Below are 16,374 nucleotides of genomic sequence, written 5' to 3'. Positions count from 1 at the left end.
CGCATATCACTCAATATCCCACAATACACATCGAATGTTGCTACTGCGCATGTCCAAAATGGCGCCCTGCACTTCCGCCTCAATTACCCACAACACCCCGCGGTGGCCACCACTGCGCATGCCCAGTGACTTCCTTGTTTTCATCCAATCACATTCGTTCTCCCCCCTTTCAAAATGGCGGCCTTCATTGGCGGTCTCTATATCCCACAATGCCTTGCTCTCTGTCCCCTCCTGTTTCCCATCGTTCCTTGCGGCGCCGTTTCCCGCCGTCTCCTCTGGGTTCCTCAGCGATGGTGAGTCCGCCATCTTGGCCCATTGAGCCCCATTGAGCCTTATTAAAACCCCAATTAACCCCATTAACGCCCCATTAACCCCATTAACGCCCCATTAGAGCCCATTAACGGCCCCATTAGAGCACATTTGATTCTATTAGAGCCCATTTGATCCCATTAGGGCCCATTCTGTCCCATTAGAACCCATTTTGTCCCGTTAGAGCCCAGTTTATCCCGTTAGAACCCATTATGTCCCGTTAGATCCTATTTTATCCCATTAGATCCCATTCTGTCCCCATTAGATCCTATTCTGTCCCCATTAGATCCCATTTTGTCCCATTATATCCCATTTTATCCCCATTTTATCCCCATTTTGTCCCATTTTGACCCATTTTATCCCATGGCCCCATTCATTTCCTCCCATTCAATCCTATTACCCCCCATTATCTCCCATTACTTCCTATTGATTCCCATTACCCCCCATTAAGCCCCATTGCCCCCCACTAACCCCCATTGCCCCCCATTGCCCTCCATTGCCTCTCATTACCCCCCCATTACATCCCAGAACCCCCCCATTACCTCCTATTACCCCCAATTGCCAATTATTATCAGCCTAATTATAATAATTATTATAATTAATACCATTATTATTAGTATTATTGTTCTTATTGTTATAACGGCCCCCCTGATTGGTCCCCTTGAAGCCCCGCCCCGCATTGAGTCCCGCCCCCTGATTGGCCCCTTGAAGCTCCGCCCCCTCATTAATCCCCGGCCCCTCATTGGTCGATTCCAGCACGGCCGCTTGAAGCTCCGCCCCCCGGATGAGAAGCGACGGCGGCAACGGGAGGAGAAGCTCCGCCTCTTCCGGGACAACATGGCGGCCATGCTGGTATGACGTCACTTCCGCCCTTACTACGCGCCACTTCCGCTGCTCCTACCCCCAACTTCCGCCCTTTTAGGACGCCATTTTGTTGACTCTACTTCCGCCCTTTTTTTGACGTCACTTCCGCCCTCTCATGGCGCCATTTTGGTTTATTCCACTTCCGCCCTTTTTTGAGCTCCACTTCCGCTTTTTGATGACGTCACTTCCGCCCTTTCATAACGCCATTTTGTTTTGCTCCACTTCCGCCATTTTTGAAGATCTTCCGCCCTTTCTTTGCGTCACTTCCGCCCTTTCTTTCCGCCATTTTTGTTTATGTCACTTCCGCCCGTTTATACGTCACTTCCGGCCTTATTTAGCACCACTTCCGCCCTTTTCAATCGTCACTTCCGCCCTCTCTAGGCGCCATTTTAGCCTTTTCCACTTCCCGCCATTGTTGACGTCACTTCCGCCCTTTCTTGGCGCCACTTCCGCCCTGTCTTATTGGCACTTCCGCCCTTTCTCGCCCCACTTCCGCTTTCTCCACATCCGCCCTATCTTAACGCAACTTCCGCCCTTTCTTGCTCCACTTCCGGTGTCTCCACTTCCGCCCTTTTTGACCCGCCATTTTACTCCTCACTTCCGGGTCAGGCTGCAGGTCGCCATGATGCCGATGAACTACTTCCGGTGACGGCGGCTGTTCTGGAGTTGAACCCGGATGTTGGAACCGCCTGGAACCGGCGGCGGGAAACGCTGACCGGAACCGGAAGTGAATGGTAAAGAATCATGGGATATATGGGGGGGTTATATGGGGTTATATGGGGTTATATGGGGTTATATAGGGGTATATGGGGTTATATGGGGTTATATGGGGGATTTATGGGGTTATATGGGGGGATATGGGGTTATATGGGGGTTATATGGGGTTATATGGGATATATGGGGTTCTATGGGGGGATATGGGGTTATATGGGTTTATATGGGGTTATATGGGGTTATAATGGGGTTATATGGGGTTATATGGGGTTATATGGGGGATATATGGGGTTATATGGGGTTATATGGGGTCTATGGGTTTATATGGGGTTATATGGGGGTCTATGGGGGGGATATGGGGGATATGGGGGTCAATGAGCGCCCCCTATAGGCCAGGAGGACTTAATGCTTCTCTATGGGGTCAGTGGGGGGGTTTAGTGTTAGTAATGGGGGGATATGGGGTCAGTAATGGGGGATATAAGGCAGGTATGGGGGGATATGGGGGGCATTGTGTCATTAATGGGGGATATAGGGGGATATGGGGTCGTTAAGGGGGGATATGGGGGCATATAGGGGGATATGGGGTTGTTAATGGGGGATATGGGGGCATATAGGGGGATATGGGGTTATTAGTGGGGGATATAGGGGGATATGGGGGCATTAATGGGGGATATGGGGGGATATGGGGGGATATGGGGTTGTTAATGGGGGCTATGGGTGTATATGGGGGGATATAGGGGGGTTTGGGGTCATTAATGGGGTATATGGGGGGATATGGGGTCATTAATGGGGGCTATGGGGGTATATGGGGGGATATATGGGGATATGGGGTCATTAATGGGGGCTATAAGGCAGATATGGGGGGATATAGGGGGGTTTGGGGTCATTAATGGGGGATATGGGGGGTCCTGAGATCGAATGGGGGGGCTATGGGGGGGATATGGGGCCATTGGGGTTGACTTAGGGGTCAATGAGGGGGTCTATGGGCTCTATAGGGTCTTATATAGGTTTATATTGGGTTCTATGGGTCTATAATGGTTCCTAATGGTCCCTATGGGTCTATAATGGTCCCTATGGGTCTATAATGGTTCCTAATGGTCCCTATGGGTCTATAATGGTTCCTAATGGTCCCTATGGGTCTATAATGGTTCCTAATGGTCCCTATGGGTCTATAATGGTTCCTAATGGTCCCTATGGGTCTATATTGGTTCCTAATGGTCCCTATGGGTCTATAATGGTTCCTAATGGTCCCTATGGGTCTATATTGGTTCCTAATGGTCCCTATGGGTCTATAATGGTTCCTAATGGTCTCTATGGGTCTATAATGGTTCCTAATGGTCCCTATGGGTCTATAATGGTTCCTAATGGTCCCTATGGGTCTATAATGGTTCCTAATGGTCCCTATGGGTCTATAATGGTTCCTAATGGTCCCTATGGGTCTATAGTGGTTCCTAATGGTCCCTATGGGTCTATAGGGTGAAGGAGGAGCTGGTGTTTGTGGGGCGCTGCCTGGCGGTGAACCCCAAATCCTATGGGGCCTGGCACCACCGCAGCTGGGTGCTGAGATCCCACCCCAACCCCATTAACGAGGGGGGGCTCAGCGAGAAGATGCTGGAGGCTGACCCACGGAACTGTGAGATATGGGGGGATATGGGGCGGATATGGGGCGGATATAGGGGGATATGGGGGATATGGGGGGATATGGGATCGGTAATGGGGGTTATAGGGGGATATGGGGGGATATGGGGAGATATGGGGCGGATATGGGGGGTATATGGGGAGATATGGGGGGATATGGGGAGATATGGGGAGATATGGGGGGATATGGGGGGTATATGGGGGATATGGGGGGTTATGGGGCGGATATGGGGTCAGTAATGGGGGATATGGGGGGATATGGGGGGGATATGGGGGGATATGGGGGGTATATGGGGGGATATGGGGGGTATATGGGGAGATATGGGGGGATATGGGGGGATATGGGGGGATATGGGGGGTATGGGGGGTATGGGGGGATATGGGGGGATATGGGGGGTATGTGGGGGGATATGGGGTCATTAATGGGGGATATGGGGGTAATATGGGGGGATATAGAGGGATATGGGGGATATAGGGGGATATGGGGTCAATAATGGGGGATATGGGGGGATATGGAGTCAGTAATGGGGGATATGGGGTCATTAATGGGGGTTATAGGGGGATATGGGGCGGATATAGGGGGATATGGGGGGATATGGGGGATATGGGGGGGATATGGGCAGATATAGGGGGATATGGGGGGATATGGGGGTTATGGGGGGATATGGGGTCATATGGGGTTCTATGGGGTTCTATGGGGTTATATGGGGTTATATGGGGGGATATGGGTCAATTAGGGGCCCTATATCTCATCCCCCCCCATTCTATTCCAGTCCACGCCTGGGAGCACCGCCGAGCCCTATGGTCCCTATTGGGATCCCCAGCTTTGGGGTCAGCCCCATTGAGTTCCCCATTATCGGGGTCAGCCCCATTGGGCTCAATGTGCCCCATAGATTCCGAGCTTCGTTTCTGTTCGTCCCTATTGAGCAAAGATTTCTCCAACTTCTCGGCCTGGCACCACCGGGGGGCGCTGCTGAGCCAACATGGCCGACCCCTGCCCATAGGGCTGCTCAGGGGAGGTAATGGGGCGGATATGGGGCAATATGGGGGGATATGGGGCGATATGGGGAGATATGGGGAGATACGGGGCGGATATGGGGGGATATGGGGCGATATGGGGTGATATGGGGAGATATGGGGAGATATGGGGCGGATATGGGGCGATATGGGGTGATATGGGGAGATATGGGGCGGATATGGGGCGATATGGGGCGGATATGGGGCGATATGGGGCGATATGGGGCTGATATGGGGCGATATGGGGCGGATATGGGGCGATATGGGGTGATATGGGGCGGATATGGGGCGGATATGGGGCGATATGGGGTGATATGGGGCAATATGGGGCGGATATGGGGCGATATGGGGAGATATGGGGAGATATGGGGCGATATGGGGAGATATGGGGAGATATGGGGAGATATGGGGGGATATGGGGAGATATGGGGGGATATGGGGGGATATGGGGCGATATGGGGCGATATGGGGTGATATGGGGCGATATGGGGCGGATATGGGGCGATATGGGGTGATATGGGGCGATATGGGGGGCTATGGGGCGGATATGGGGCAATATGGGGCGATATGGGGCGGATATGGGGCGATATGGGGCAGATATGGGGCGATATGGGGAGATATGGGGAGATACGGGGCGGATATGGGGGGATATGGGGCGATATGGGGTGATATGGGGAGATATGGGGAGATATGGGGCGGATATGGGGCGATATGGGGTGATATGGGGAGATATGGGGCGGATATGGGGCGATATGGGGCGGATATGGGGCGATATGGGGCGATATGGGGCTGATATGGGGCGATATGGGGCGGATATGGGGCGATATGGGGTGATATGGGGCGGATATGGGGCGGATATGGGGCGATATGGGGTGATATGGGGCAATATGGGGCGGATATGGGGCGATATGGGGAGATATGGGGAGATATGGGGCGATATGGGGAGATATGGGGAGATATGGGGAGATATGGGGGGATATGGGGAGATATGGGGGGATATGGGGGGATATGGGGCGATATGGGGCGATATGGGGTGATATGGGGCGATATGGGGCGGATATGGGGCGATATGGGGTGATATGGGGCGATATGGGGGGCTATGGGGCGGATATGGGGCAATATGGGGCGATATGGGGCGGATATGGGGCGATATGGGGCAGATATGGGGCGATATGGGGCGGATATGGGGCGATATGGGGGGATATGGGGCGGATATGGGGCGATATGGGGCAGATATGGGGCGATATGGGGCGGATATGGGGCGATATGGGGGGATATGGGGCGGATATGGGGCGATATGGGGGGATATGGGGCGGATATGGGGCGATATGGGGCGATATGGGGGGATATGGGGCGATATGAGGCTGTTATGGGGTCTATAGGGGCTGTTATGGGGTCTGTGGGGTTGTTATGGGGTCTATGGGATTGTTATGGGGTCTATGGGGCTGTTATGGGCTCTATGGGGTTGTTATGGGGTTGTTATGGGGTCTATGGGGCTGTTATAGGGGCTGTTATAGTGGCTATGGGGTTGTTATGGGGTCTATGGGGCTGTTATGGGGTCTATGGGGCTGTTATAGGGGCTATGGGGCCGTTATGGGGTCTATGGGGCTGTTATAGGGGCTATGGGGCTGTTATGGGGTCTATGGGGTTGTTATGGGGCTGTTATAGGGGCTATGGGGCTGTTATAGGGGATATAGGGTTATAGGGGAGGGGGCGGGGCTAAGAGAAAGGGGGCGGAGTCAATGGGAGTGGGGTTATGGGGAGGGGGCGGGGCTAAAGGAAAGGGGGCGGGGTCAATGGGAAGGGGGCGGGGCTATGGGGAGTGGGCGGGGCTATAAGGGAAGGGGTGGGGCTAAGGGAAAGGTGGAGCCAATAGGAATGGCTAAGGGAAGGTGGAGGGGCTAAAGAGGAGTGGGCGGAGCTATAGGGAAGGGGCGGGGCTAAGGGAGGGAGTAGAGCCAATAGGAGTGGGGCTATGGGAAGGGGGTGGGGCTATAAGGGAAGGGGGTGTGGCTTAGAAAAGGGGGCGTGGCTTTAAGGGAAGGGGCGGGGTTAAGGGAGGAGGTTTAGCCAATAGGAGTGAGGCTATAGGAAAGGGGTGGGGCTAAAGGGAGTGGGCGGGGCTAAAAGGAAGGGGGCGGTGCTATAGGGGAGGGGGAGGGGCTAAGGGAAAGGTGGAGCCAATAGGAGTGGAGCTATGGGGAGGGGGTGGGGACTAGAGAAGGGGGCGGGGCTTTAAGGGAAGGGGCGGGCTAAGGGGAATGTGGAGCCAATAGGAGTGGGGCTATGGGGAAGGGGCGGGGCTAAGAGAGGGGGTGGAACCAGTAGGAGTGGGCCTATGGGGGAGTGGGTGGAGCTAAGGAAAATGGGCGGGGCTTAGAGAAGGGGCGGGGCTATAGGGAAGGGGGTGGAGCCAAAAGAAGGGGTGGAGCCAATAGGAGTGGGGGTATGGGGGAGTGGGCGGGGCTAAGGAAGGGGGCGGGGCTTAGAGAAGGGGGCATGGCTTTAAAGGAAGGGGCGGGGCTAAGGGAGGGGATGGAGCCAATAGGAGTGGGGCTATGGGGAGGGGGTGGGGCTAAAGGGGAGTGGGCGGGGCTTAAAGAAGGGGCGGGGCTAACGGGGAGTAGGCGGGGCTAAGGGAGGAGGTGGAGCCAATAGGCGTGGGGCTATAGGAAAGGGGGCGGGGCTTAGAGGGAGTGGGCGGGGCTATTGGGAAGGGGGCGGAGCCAATAGGAATGGGTCTAAGGGGAGGGGGCGGGGCTTAGAGGGAGTAGGCGGGGCTATTGGGAAGGGGGCGGAGCCAATAGGAATGGGTCTAAGGGGAGGAGGCGGGGCTAAAGGGGAGGGGGCGGAGCTAAGGGGGAGAAAGGAACCAATGGGGTGAGGCTACGGGGAAGGGGCGGGGCTAAGAGGAAGGGGGCGGAGCTAAGAGGGAGGGGGCGGAGTTATAGGGGAGGGGGCGGAGCCAAATGGACCCAAACTGGGGGCAATTGAGCCCAAAATGGGGGGAATTGGGACTAAAATGGGGGTTTTTTGCCCCCTAAATTGCCCTAAATCCCCTTTTTTGGCCCCAAACCAGAGCTGGAGCTGGTGCAGAGCGCCGTGTTCACCGACCCCCAGGATCACAGCCCATGGGTTTACCTGCGCTGCCTGCTGGCCAGGGGTGAGGAACGGCCCTATGGGGCAGCTATGGGGCAGCTATGGGGGCCCTATGGGGTCCCTATGGGGCAGCTATGGGGTGGGGTCCCTATGGGGCAGCCCTATGGGGTGGGGGCCCTATGGGGTCCCTATGGGGTTATCCTATGGGGTGGGGGCCCTATGGGGGCAGCTATGGGGTGGGGGACATATGGGGTTATCCTATGGGGTGGGGTCCCTATGGGGCAGCCCTATGGGGTGGGGGCCCTATGGGGTCCCTATGGGGTGGGGTCCCTATGGGGCAGCTATGGGGTCCCTATGGGGCAGCTATGGGGCAGCTATGGGGTCCCTATGGGGCAGCCCTATGGGGTGGGGGCCATATGGGGTCCCTATAGGGTTATCCTATGGGGTGGGGTCCCTATGGGGCATCCCTATGGAGTGGGGGACATATGGGGTCCCTATGGGGCAGCCCTATGGGGTGGGGTCCCTATGGGGGCAGCTATGGGGTGGGGGCCTTATGGGGTCCCTATGGGGTGGGGGACATATGGGGTCCCTATGGGGCAGCCCTATGGGGTGGGGGCCATATGGGGTCCCTATGGGGCAGCCCTATGGGGTGGGGGCCTTATGGGGTCCCTATAGGGGCAGCTATGGGGTGGGGGCCCTATTGGGTTATCCTATGGGGTGGGGACCCTATAGGGGCAGCTATGGGGCAGCCCTATGGGGTGGGGGCCTTATGGGGTCCCTATGGGGTTATCCTATGGGGTGGGGGCCCTATGGGGGCAGCTATGGGGTGGGGGCCTTATGGGGTCCCTATAGGGGCAGCTATGGGGTGGGGGCCCTATGGGGTCCCTATGGGGTGGGGTCCCTATGGGGCAGCTATGGGGTGGGGGCCTTATGGGTTTCCTATGGGGTTATCCTATGGGGTGGGGTCCCTATGGGGCATCCCTATGGAGTGGGGGACATATGGGGTCCCTATGGGGCAGCCCTATGGGGTGGGGGCCCTATGGGGCAGCCCTATGGGGTGGGGGCCCTATGGGGTCCCTATGGGGCAGCTATGGGGCGGGGGACATATGGGGTCCCTATGGGGCAGCCCTATGGGGTGGGGGCCCTATGGGGTTATCCTATGGGGTGGGGGTCCTATGGGGTCCCTATGGGGCATCCCTATGGGGGGGGGGCCCTATGGGGTCCCTATGGGGTGGGGGACATATGGGGTCCCTATGGGGCAGCCCTATGGGGGGGGGTCCTTATGGGGTCCCATTGCCCCTATAGGGGTCCCATAGCCCCTATGGGGGTCCTATAGCCCCTATGGGGGTCCTATAACCCCTATGGGGGTCCCATAGCCCCTATGGGGCGCTGACGCCCCCGTTGCCCCCCAGCGTCGCCCCCTCCCCGCGTTATCGGGGTCCACCTGGATATGGAAGACGGGGCTGTGAGCGTCACCTTCTCCCGCCCCATAGCGGTAAGATGTGGGGTCTATGGGGTGGGGTCTATGGGGTGGGGTCTATGGGGTGGCCCTTATGGGCTATGGGGGCACATTGAGGGCAATGGGAACCCAATAGGGGCTCTATGGGGTGACAATAAGGGGCTATGGGGCACATTGGGGTTAATGGGAGCCCTATAGGGGCTCTATGGGGTCTATGGGGTGACACAGAGGGTCTATGGGGGCACATTGGGGTTAATGGGAACCCAATGGGGGCTCTATGGGGTCTATGGGGTGATTCTGTGGGGCTATGGGGCACATTGGGGGCAATGGGAACCCAATAGGGGCTCTATGGGGTCTATGGGGTGAAAATAAGGGGCTATGGGGGGGACATTGGGGTTGTTATGGGGTCTATGGGGTGATTCTGTGGGGCTATGGGGCACATTGGGGTTAATGGGAGCCCAATAGGGGCTCTATGGGGTCTATGGGGTGATTCTATGGGGCTATGGGGGCACATTGGGGTTAATGGGAACCCTATAGGGGCTCTATGGGGCCCTATGGGGTGACACAGAGGGTCTATGGGGTTAATGGGAGCCCTATAGGGGCTCTATGGGGTCTATGGGGTGACCCTAATGGTCTATGGGGGCACATTGGGGTTAATGGGAACCCAATGGGGTGGTTATGGGATCTATGGGGTGATTCTGTGGGGCTATGGGGCACATTGGGGTTAATGGGAACCCAATGGGGGCTCTATGGGGTCTATGGGGTGACCATAAGGTGATATGGGGGGGACATTGGGGTTGTTATGGGGTCTATGGGGTGATTCTGTGGGGCTATGGGGCACATTGGGGGCAATGGGAACCCAATTGGGGTCTATGGGGTGATTCTATGGGGCTATGGGTCACATTGGGGTTAATGGGAGCCCTATAGGGGCTCTATGGGGTCTATGGGGTGACACAGAGGGTCTATGGGGCACATTGGGGTTAATGGGAGCCCTATAGGGGCTCTATGGGGTCTATGGGGTGACAATAAGGGGCTATGGGGGGGACATTGGGGTTGTTATGGGGTCTATGGGTTGATTCTGTGGGGCTATGGGGCACATTGGGGTTAATGGGAGCCCTATAGGGGTTCTATGGGGTCTATGGGGTGACACAGAGGGTCTATGGGGGCACATTGGGGTTAATGGGAGCCCTATAGGGGCTCTATGGGGTCTATGGGGTGACTCAGAGGGTCTATGGGGCACATTGGTTTTAATAGGAACCCAATGGGGCTCTATGGGGTCTATGGGGTGACACAGAGGGTCTATGGGGCACATTGGGGTTAATGGGAGCCCTATAGGGGCTCTATGGGGTCTATGGGGTGACACAGAGGGTCTATGGGGGCAATGGGAGCCCTATAGGGGCTCTATGGGGCTCTATGGGGTGACACAGAGGGTCTATGGGGACAATGGGAGCCCTATAGGGGCTCTATGGGGTCTATGGGGTGATTCTATGGGGCTATGGGGCACATTGGGGTTAATGGGAGCCCTATAGGGGCTCTATGGGGCTCTATGGGGCGCTATGGGGTGTCAGTGACCCACAGCGCTGTCCTGCCCCATAGATCGCCCCACAAGTGACTCTCTATGGCCGCCCTGTGACCCCATGGATCTCTGCCGAGCGTCATGGCCGCCCCTCCTGCACCTGGGTATGCAAATGAGGGGGGCGGGGCTAAAAGGAAATAGAGGACGAGGCGCATAATGTATGCAAATTACTCCAAGGTATGCAAATTACCTGCGGACCTGGCCACGGCCCCTGATGGGGATGAGCCAATCAGAGTGAAGTGCAGCCACGGCTCCGACCAATGGGAGGTGACGCTGAGCCCTAAAGGTAGGACACGGCCCTGCTACAAGCCACGCCCACCTCATTTGCATGTCCCAATCCAGACCACGCCCACCTCATTTGCATGTCCCAATCCAAGTCACGCCCACCTCATTTGCATGCCACACCTCCATTATCAAAGCCACACCCACCTCATTTACATATTACTAATCCCTTTATCCATGCCACGCCCACCTCATTTGCATAACACCACACTCCATTATCTAGACCACGCCCACCTCATTTGCATGTCGCACTCCCTTTACCCAGGCCATGCCCACTTCATTTGCATAACACGACAGTTATGCAAACCACGCCCGCCTCATTTGCATAACAATATCCTTTATACAAACCACAGCCACCTCATTTGCATAAAGTGACTGATATACAGACCACGCCCACCTCATTTGCATACCAGGATCCTCTGTACAAACCACACACCCCTCATTTGCATGACATCCCCTAACCAAGCCACACCCACCTCATTTGCATGCCCCATCCCATTTATAGATGTCCCTCCCGTCTCATTTGCATTATGCTAATGAAGCTCTTTAATTACAGGCAATAACGAGGCCTGGTGGGCGGAGCCTATTGTGGCCCAGGAGCTGTTCTGGTAAGCCAACATCAAGCCACGCCCCCTTTAGTGCAAGCCACGCCCCCTTATATGCAAATCAGTGTCTTTGGCCACGCCCCCTTGCTTAACCACGCCCACTTCCGGGTTGACTCTAACCCCCTATGCTGCCCCCTAGAGGCCTGGAGGACTCATTGGTCCTCCAAAGCTTAAGCCCCGCCCACTTCCTGTCCTAGGCCGGAAGTGGGCGTGGCCGAGCCGTCCATCATGGCGGAGCTGCTGGGGGCCTGCAGGGAACTGCTGGACATGGAGCCGCACAGCAGGGGTGAGTAACGGGTCACGTGACACACCACTTCCTGTCACGTGATTCCCACTTCCTGTCACGTGATTCCCACTTCCTGTTACGTGATTCCCACTTCCTGTCACGTGATTCCCACTTCCTGTTATGTGATTCCCACTTCCTGTCACGTGATTCCCTCTTCCTGTCACGTGATTGCCGCTTCCTGTCACGTGATTCCCACTTCCTGTCACGTGATTCCCACTTCCTGTCACGTGATTCCCGCTTCCTGTCACATGATTCCCACTTCCTGTTATGTGATTCCCACTTCCTGTCACGTGACACACCACTTCCTGCCACGTGATTCCCACTTCCTGTTACGTGATTCTCACTTCCTGTCACGTGATTCCCACTTCCTGTCACGTGATTCCCGCTTCCTGTCACGTGATTCCCACTTCCTGTTACGTGATTCCCACTTCCTGTCACGTGATTCCCGCTTCCTGTCACGTGATTCCCACTTCCTGTCACGTGATTCCCGCTTCCTGTCACGTGATTCCCACTTCCTGTCACGTGATTCCCACTTCCTGTCACGTGATTCCCACTTCCTGTCACATGATTCCCACTTCCTGCCACGTGATTCCCACTTCCTGTCACGTGATTCCCGCTTCCTGTTACGTGATTCTTACTTCCTGTCACGTGATTCCCACTTCCTGTTACGTGATTCCCGCTTCCTGTTACGTGATTCCCGCTTCCTGTCACGTGATTCCCACTTCCTGTCACGTGATTCCCACTTCCTGCCACGTGATTCCCACTTCCTGTCACGTGATTCCCACTTCCTGTCACGTGATTCCCACTTCCTGTCACGTGTTTCCCTCTTCCTGTCACGTGATTCCCACTTCCTGTCACGTGATTCCCACTTCCTGCCACGTGATTCCCACTTCCTGTTACATGATTCCTACTTCCTGTTACATGATTCCCACTTCCTGTCACGTGATTCCCGCTTCCTGCCACGTGATTCCCACTTCCTGCCACGTGATTCCCACTTCCTGTCACGTGATTCCCACTTCCTGTTACGTGATTCCCACTTCCTGTCACGTGATTCCCACTTCCTGTCACGTGATTGCCACTTCCTGCCACGTGACACACCACTTCCTGTCACGTGATTCCCACTTCCTGTCACGTGATTCCCACTTCCTGTCACGTGACCCGTGATTCCCACTTCCTGTCACGTGACCAGGCTGCCTGCTGACCCTGCTGCTCCTATTGGCCGCCACGGATCCTCTGGGACAGGAAGAGGAAATGAGGCGCGTCCTGCGAGGCCTCAAGGTGGGCGGGGCTTAAAAGGGGGGGGGGGCGGTGAATATGTAAATGAGGCTTAATGAGGCCACATACACCCCCTGTAGGAGGCCGACCCGCTGCGGATGGGATTCGTGGCCGACATGGCCGCCAGGGCCAACATGGCGCTGGGCGTCATCAGAGAGGGGGCGGAGCCTCGGGAGATACGGCTGCCTTATAAGGTAAAGGGGGCGGGGCCTGAAGAGCTAACACTGCCATATATGGTAAAGGGGGCGGGGCCTAAGGAGCTCTAGTTGCCTTATAAGGTAAAGGGGGCGGGGCCTGAGGGGCTTTGGCTTATAAGGTAAAAGGGGGCGGGGCCTAAGGAGCTGCTACTGCCATATATGGTAAAGGAGGCGGGGCCTGAGCTTTATTTGCCTTATAAGGTAAAGGGGGCGGGGCCTGAGGAGCTTAGATTGCCTTATAAGGTAATGGAGGCGGAGCCTGAGCTTTATTTGCCTTATAAGGTAAAGGGGGCGGGGCCTGATGAGCCACTACTGCCATATATAGTAAAGGGGGAGGGGCCTGAGGGGCTACTATTGGCCTTATAAGGTAAAGGGGGCGGGGCCTGAGTAGCTCTGCTTGCCTTATAAGGTAAAGGGGGCGGAGTATGAGCTCTGCTTGCCTTATAAGGTAAAGGGGGTGGGGCCTGAGCTCTGCTTACCATATAAGGTAAAGGGGGCGGGGTTTGAGGAGCTCCATTTGCCTTATAAGGTAAAGTGGGCGGGGCCTGAGCTTTATTTGCCTTATAAGGTAAAAGGGGGCGGGGCCTGAATCCTTGTAAGGGCTGGGATTTAAAGGGGCGGCGCGTTTAAAGGGGTCGCTATGGGGTGATATTGGGGGGGCTCCTATGGGGCCATGGGGGCACTATGGGGCCATGGGGTCCCTATGGGGTCTATGGGGCAGAGTCCCCGCCCCCTTAGTGACCAGAACCCCCCCCCCAGGACCTGACGTGTCTGCCCCTATTGGAGCGTCTGGGCTGTGTCACCCTATTGGATTTAAAGGGGAACCTACTAAGGGGGCTGCCCCACACATTGGGGGCAATGAGGAGACTGCAGGTGGGTCTATGGGGTTAATGGGGGGGTTAATGGGGTTTAATGGGGTTTAATGGGGTTAATGGGGTTAATGGGGTTAATGGGGGGTTTAATGGGGTTTAATGGGGTTAATGGGGATTTAATGGGGTTTATGGGGGATTTAATGGGGTTAATGGGGTTAATGGGGTTAATGGGGGGTTTAATGGGGTTAATGGGGGATTTAATGGGGTTAATGGGGGGTTTAATGGGGTTAATGGTGGGTTTAATGGGGTTTAATGGGGTTAATGGGGGATTTAATGGGGTTAATGGGGGTTTAATGGGGTTAATGGGGTTTAATGGGGGGTTTAATGGGGTTAATGGGGGGTTTAATGGGGGGTTTAATGGGGTTAATGGGGGGTTTAATGGGGTTAATGGGGGGTTTAATGGGGTTAATGGGGGATTTAATGGGGTTAATGGTGGGTTTAATGGGGTTTAATGGGGTTAATGGGGGATTTAATGGGGTTAATGGGGGTTTAATGGGGTTAATGGGGTTTAATGGGGGGTTTAATGGGGTTAATGGGGGGTTTAATGGGGTTTAATGGGGTTAATGGGGGGTTTAATGGGGTTAATGGGGTTAATGGGGGTTTAATGGGGTTAATGTGGGGTTTAATGGGGTTAATGGGGGTTTAATGGGGTTAATGGGGGGTTTAATGGGGTTAATGGGGGGTTTAATGGGGTTAATGGGGGTTTAATGGGGTTAATGGGGTTTAATGGGTTTAATGTGGGTTTAATGGGGTTAATGGGGGGTTTAATGGGGTTTAATGGGGTTTAATGGGGTTTAATGGGGTTTAATGGGGGTTTAATGGGGTTAATGGGGGGTTTAATGGGGTTAATGGGGGATTTAATGGGGTTTAATGGGTTTAATGGGGGATTTAATGGGATTAATGGGGGATTTAATGGGGTTTAATGGGGTTAATGGGGGATTTAATGGGGTTTAATGGGGATTTAATGGGGTTAATGGGGGGTTTAATGGGGTTTAATGGGGTTAATGGGGTTAATGGGGTTAATGGGGGGTTTAATGGGGTTTAATGGGGTTAATGGGGGTTTAATGGGGTTAATGGGGGGTTTAATGGGGGATTTAATGGGGTTAATGGGGGTTTAATGGGGTTAATGGGGGATTTAATGGGGTTAATGGGGGATTTAATGGGGTTAATGGGGGGTTTAATGGGGTTTAATGGGGTTAATGGGGGATTTAATGGGGTTAATGGGGGATTAATGGGGTTAATGGGGGTTTAATGGGGTTAATGGGGATTTAATGGGGTTTAATGGGGTTAATGGGGGGTTTAATGGGGTTAATGGGGGTTTAATGGGGTTAATGGGGGTTTAATGGGGTTAATGGGGGGTTTAATGGGGTTAATGGGGGTTTAATGGGGTTAATGGGGGTTTAATGGGGGGTTTAATGGGGGTTTAATGGGGTTAATGGGGGATTTAATGGGGTTAATGGGGGATTTAATGGGGTTAATGGGGGTTTAATGGGGTTAATGGGGGATTTAATGGGGGATTAATGGGGTTAATGGGGGATTTAATGGGGTTAATGGGGTTAATGGGGGATTTAATGGGGTTTAATGGGGTTTATGGGGGTTTAATGGGGTTTAATGGGGGGTTTAATGGGGTTTAATGGGGTTTAATGGGGGGTTTAATGGGGTTAATGGGATTTAATGGGATTTAATGGGGGGGTTTGTGGGCGTGGCCAATGTGAGACCCCGCCCCCTTCCTATTCCCAGGTGCTGGATGTGTCGTCCAATCAAATCGCGACCCTGCAGGGAGTCCCGCCCCTCCCTCGGCTCCGAGAGCTCCGATTGGACGGCAACCGTAAGAGGGGGCTGGGTTATGATAATGAGGGGGCGGGGCTTAATGTGAAGTGGGCGGGGGTATACCGACCAATCCGATTGGTCCCCAGCCATAAGCCACGCCTCCTCGCTGTCCCCATTGGCCGCCTGCCCTCGCCTTTCTGCCCTGGGATTGGCCGAGACGCCATTGGCTGCCAGCCCGGATGCCGCGTCCCGATTGGCCGAGCTCCTTCCCCGCGTCACTGTTGCCCTCTCCTGATTGGATACGGGATATGGAGGGGGCGGGGCTTGAATAAAGAGCTGTCACGTGACCCCCCCCTGTTGGCTCCGCCCCCTCCTTGATTGACAGACGGGTCTTGCCAAATAGTGAGCCAT

General features: G+C 55.1%; 1 protein-coding gene across 2 annotated transcripts; it reads left to right on the top strand.

Moving 5' to 3' along the window:
• Window positions 1–142: 142 nt before the first annotated feature.
• RABGGTA (Rab geranylgeranyltransferase subunit alpha) lies at window positions 143–16,310 on the top strand. Of its 2 annotated transcripts, XM_085531501.1 has the most exons (16): window positions 143–293; window positions 1,066–1,161; window positions 1,783–1,907; window positions 3,363–3,520; window positions 4,299–4,544; window positions 7,622–7,705; window positions 9,054–9,136; window positions 10,697–10,780; window positions 10,854–10,962; window positions 11,515–11,566; window positions 11,761–11,849; window positions 13,039–13,127; window positions 13,205–13,318; window positions 14,081–14,194; window positions 15,934–16,021; window positions 16,110–16,310. In XM_085531501.1, the coding sequence occupies exons 1-16, from the start codon at window positions 210–212 to the stop codon at window positions 16,256–16,258; spliced, it is 1,764 nt and encodes a 587-aa protein (XP_085387627.1). In that variant the 5' UTR covers window positions 143–209; the 3' UTR covers window positions 16,259–16,310. The 2 variants fall into 2 exon arrangements, with proteins under 2 accessions (XP_085387627.1, XP_085387628.1); XM_085531502.1 differs by lacking the exon at window positions 3,363–3,520 and having other exon boundaries at window positions 261–293.
• The last annotated feature ends 64 nt before the right edge of the window (window positions 16,311–16,374 follow it).

The sequence above is a fragment of the Coturnix japonica genome, unplaced genomic scaffold, assembly GCF_054131305.1.
Source record: "Coturnix japonica strain WE unplaced genomic scaffold, WE-NBRP24 Scf043, whole genome shotgun sequence".
In the NCBI taxonomy this organism is placed as follows: Eukaryota; Metazoa; Chordata; class Aves; order Galliformes; family Phasianidae; genus Coturnix; species Coturnix japonica.
This window is presented reverse-complemented; position numbering and strand designations above follow the sequence as displayed.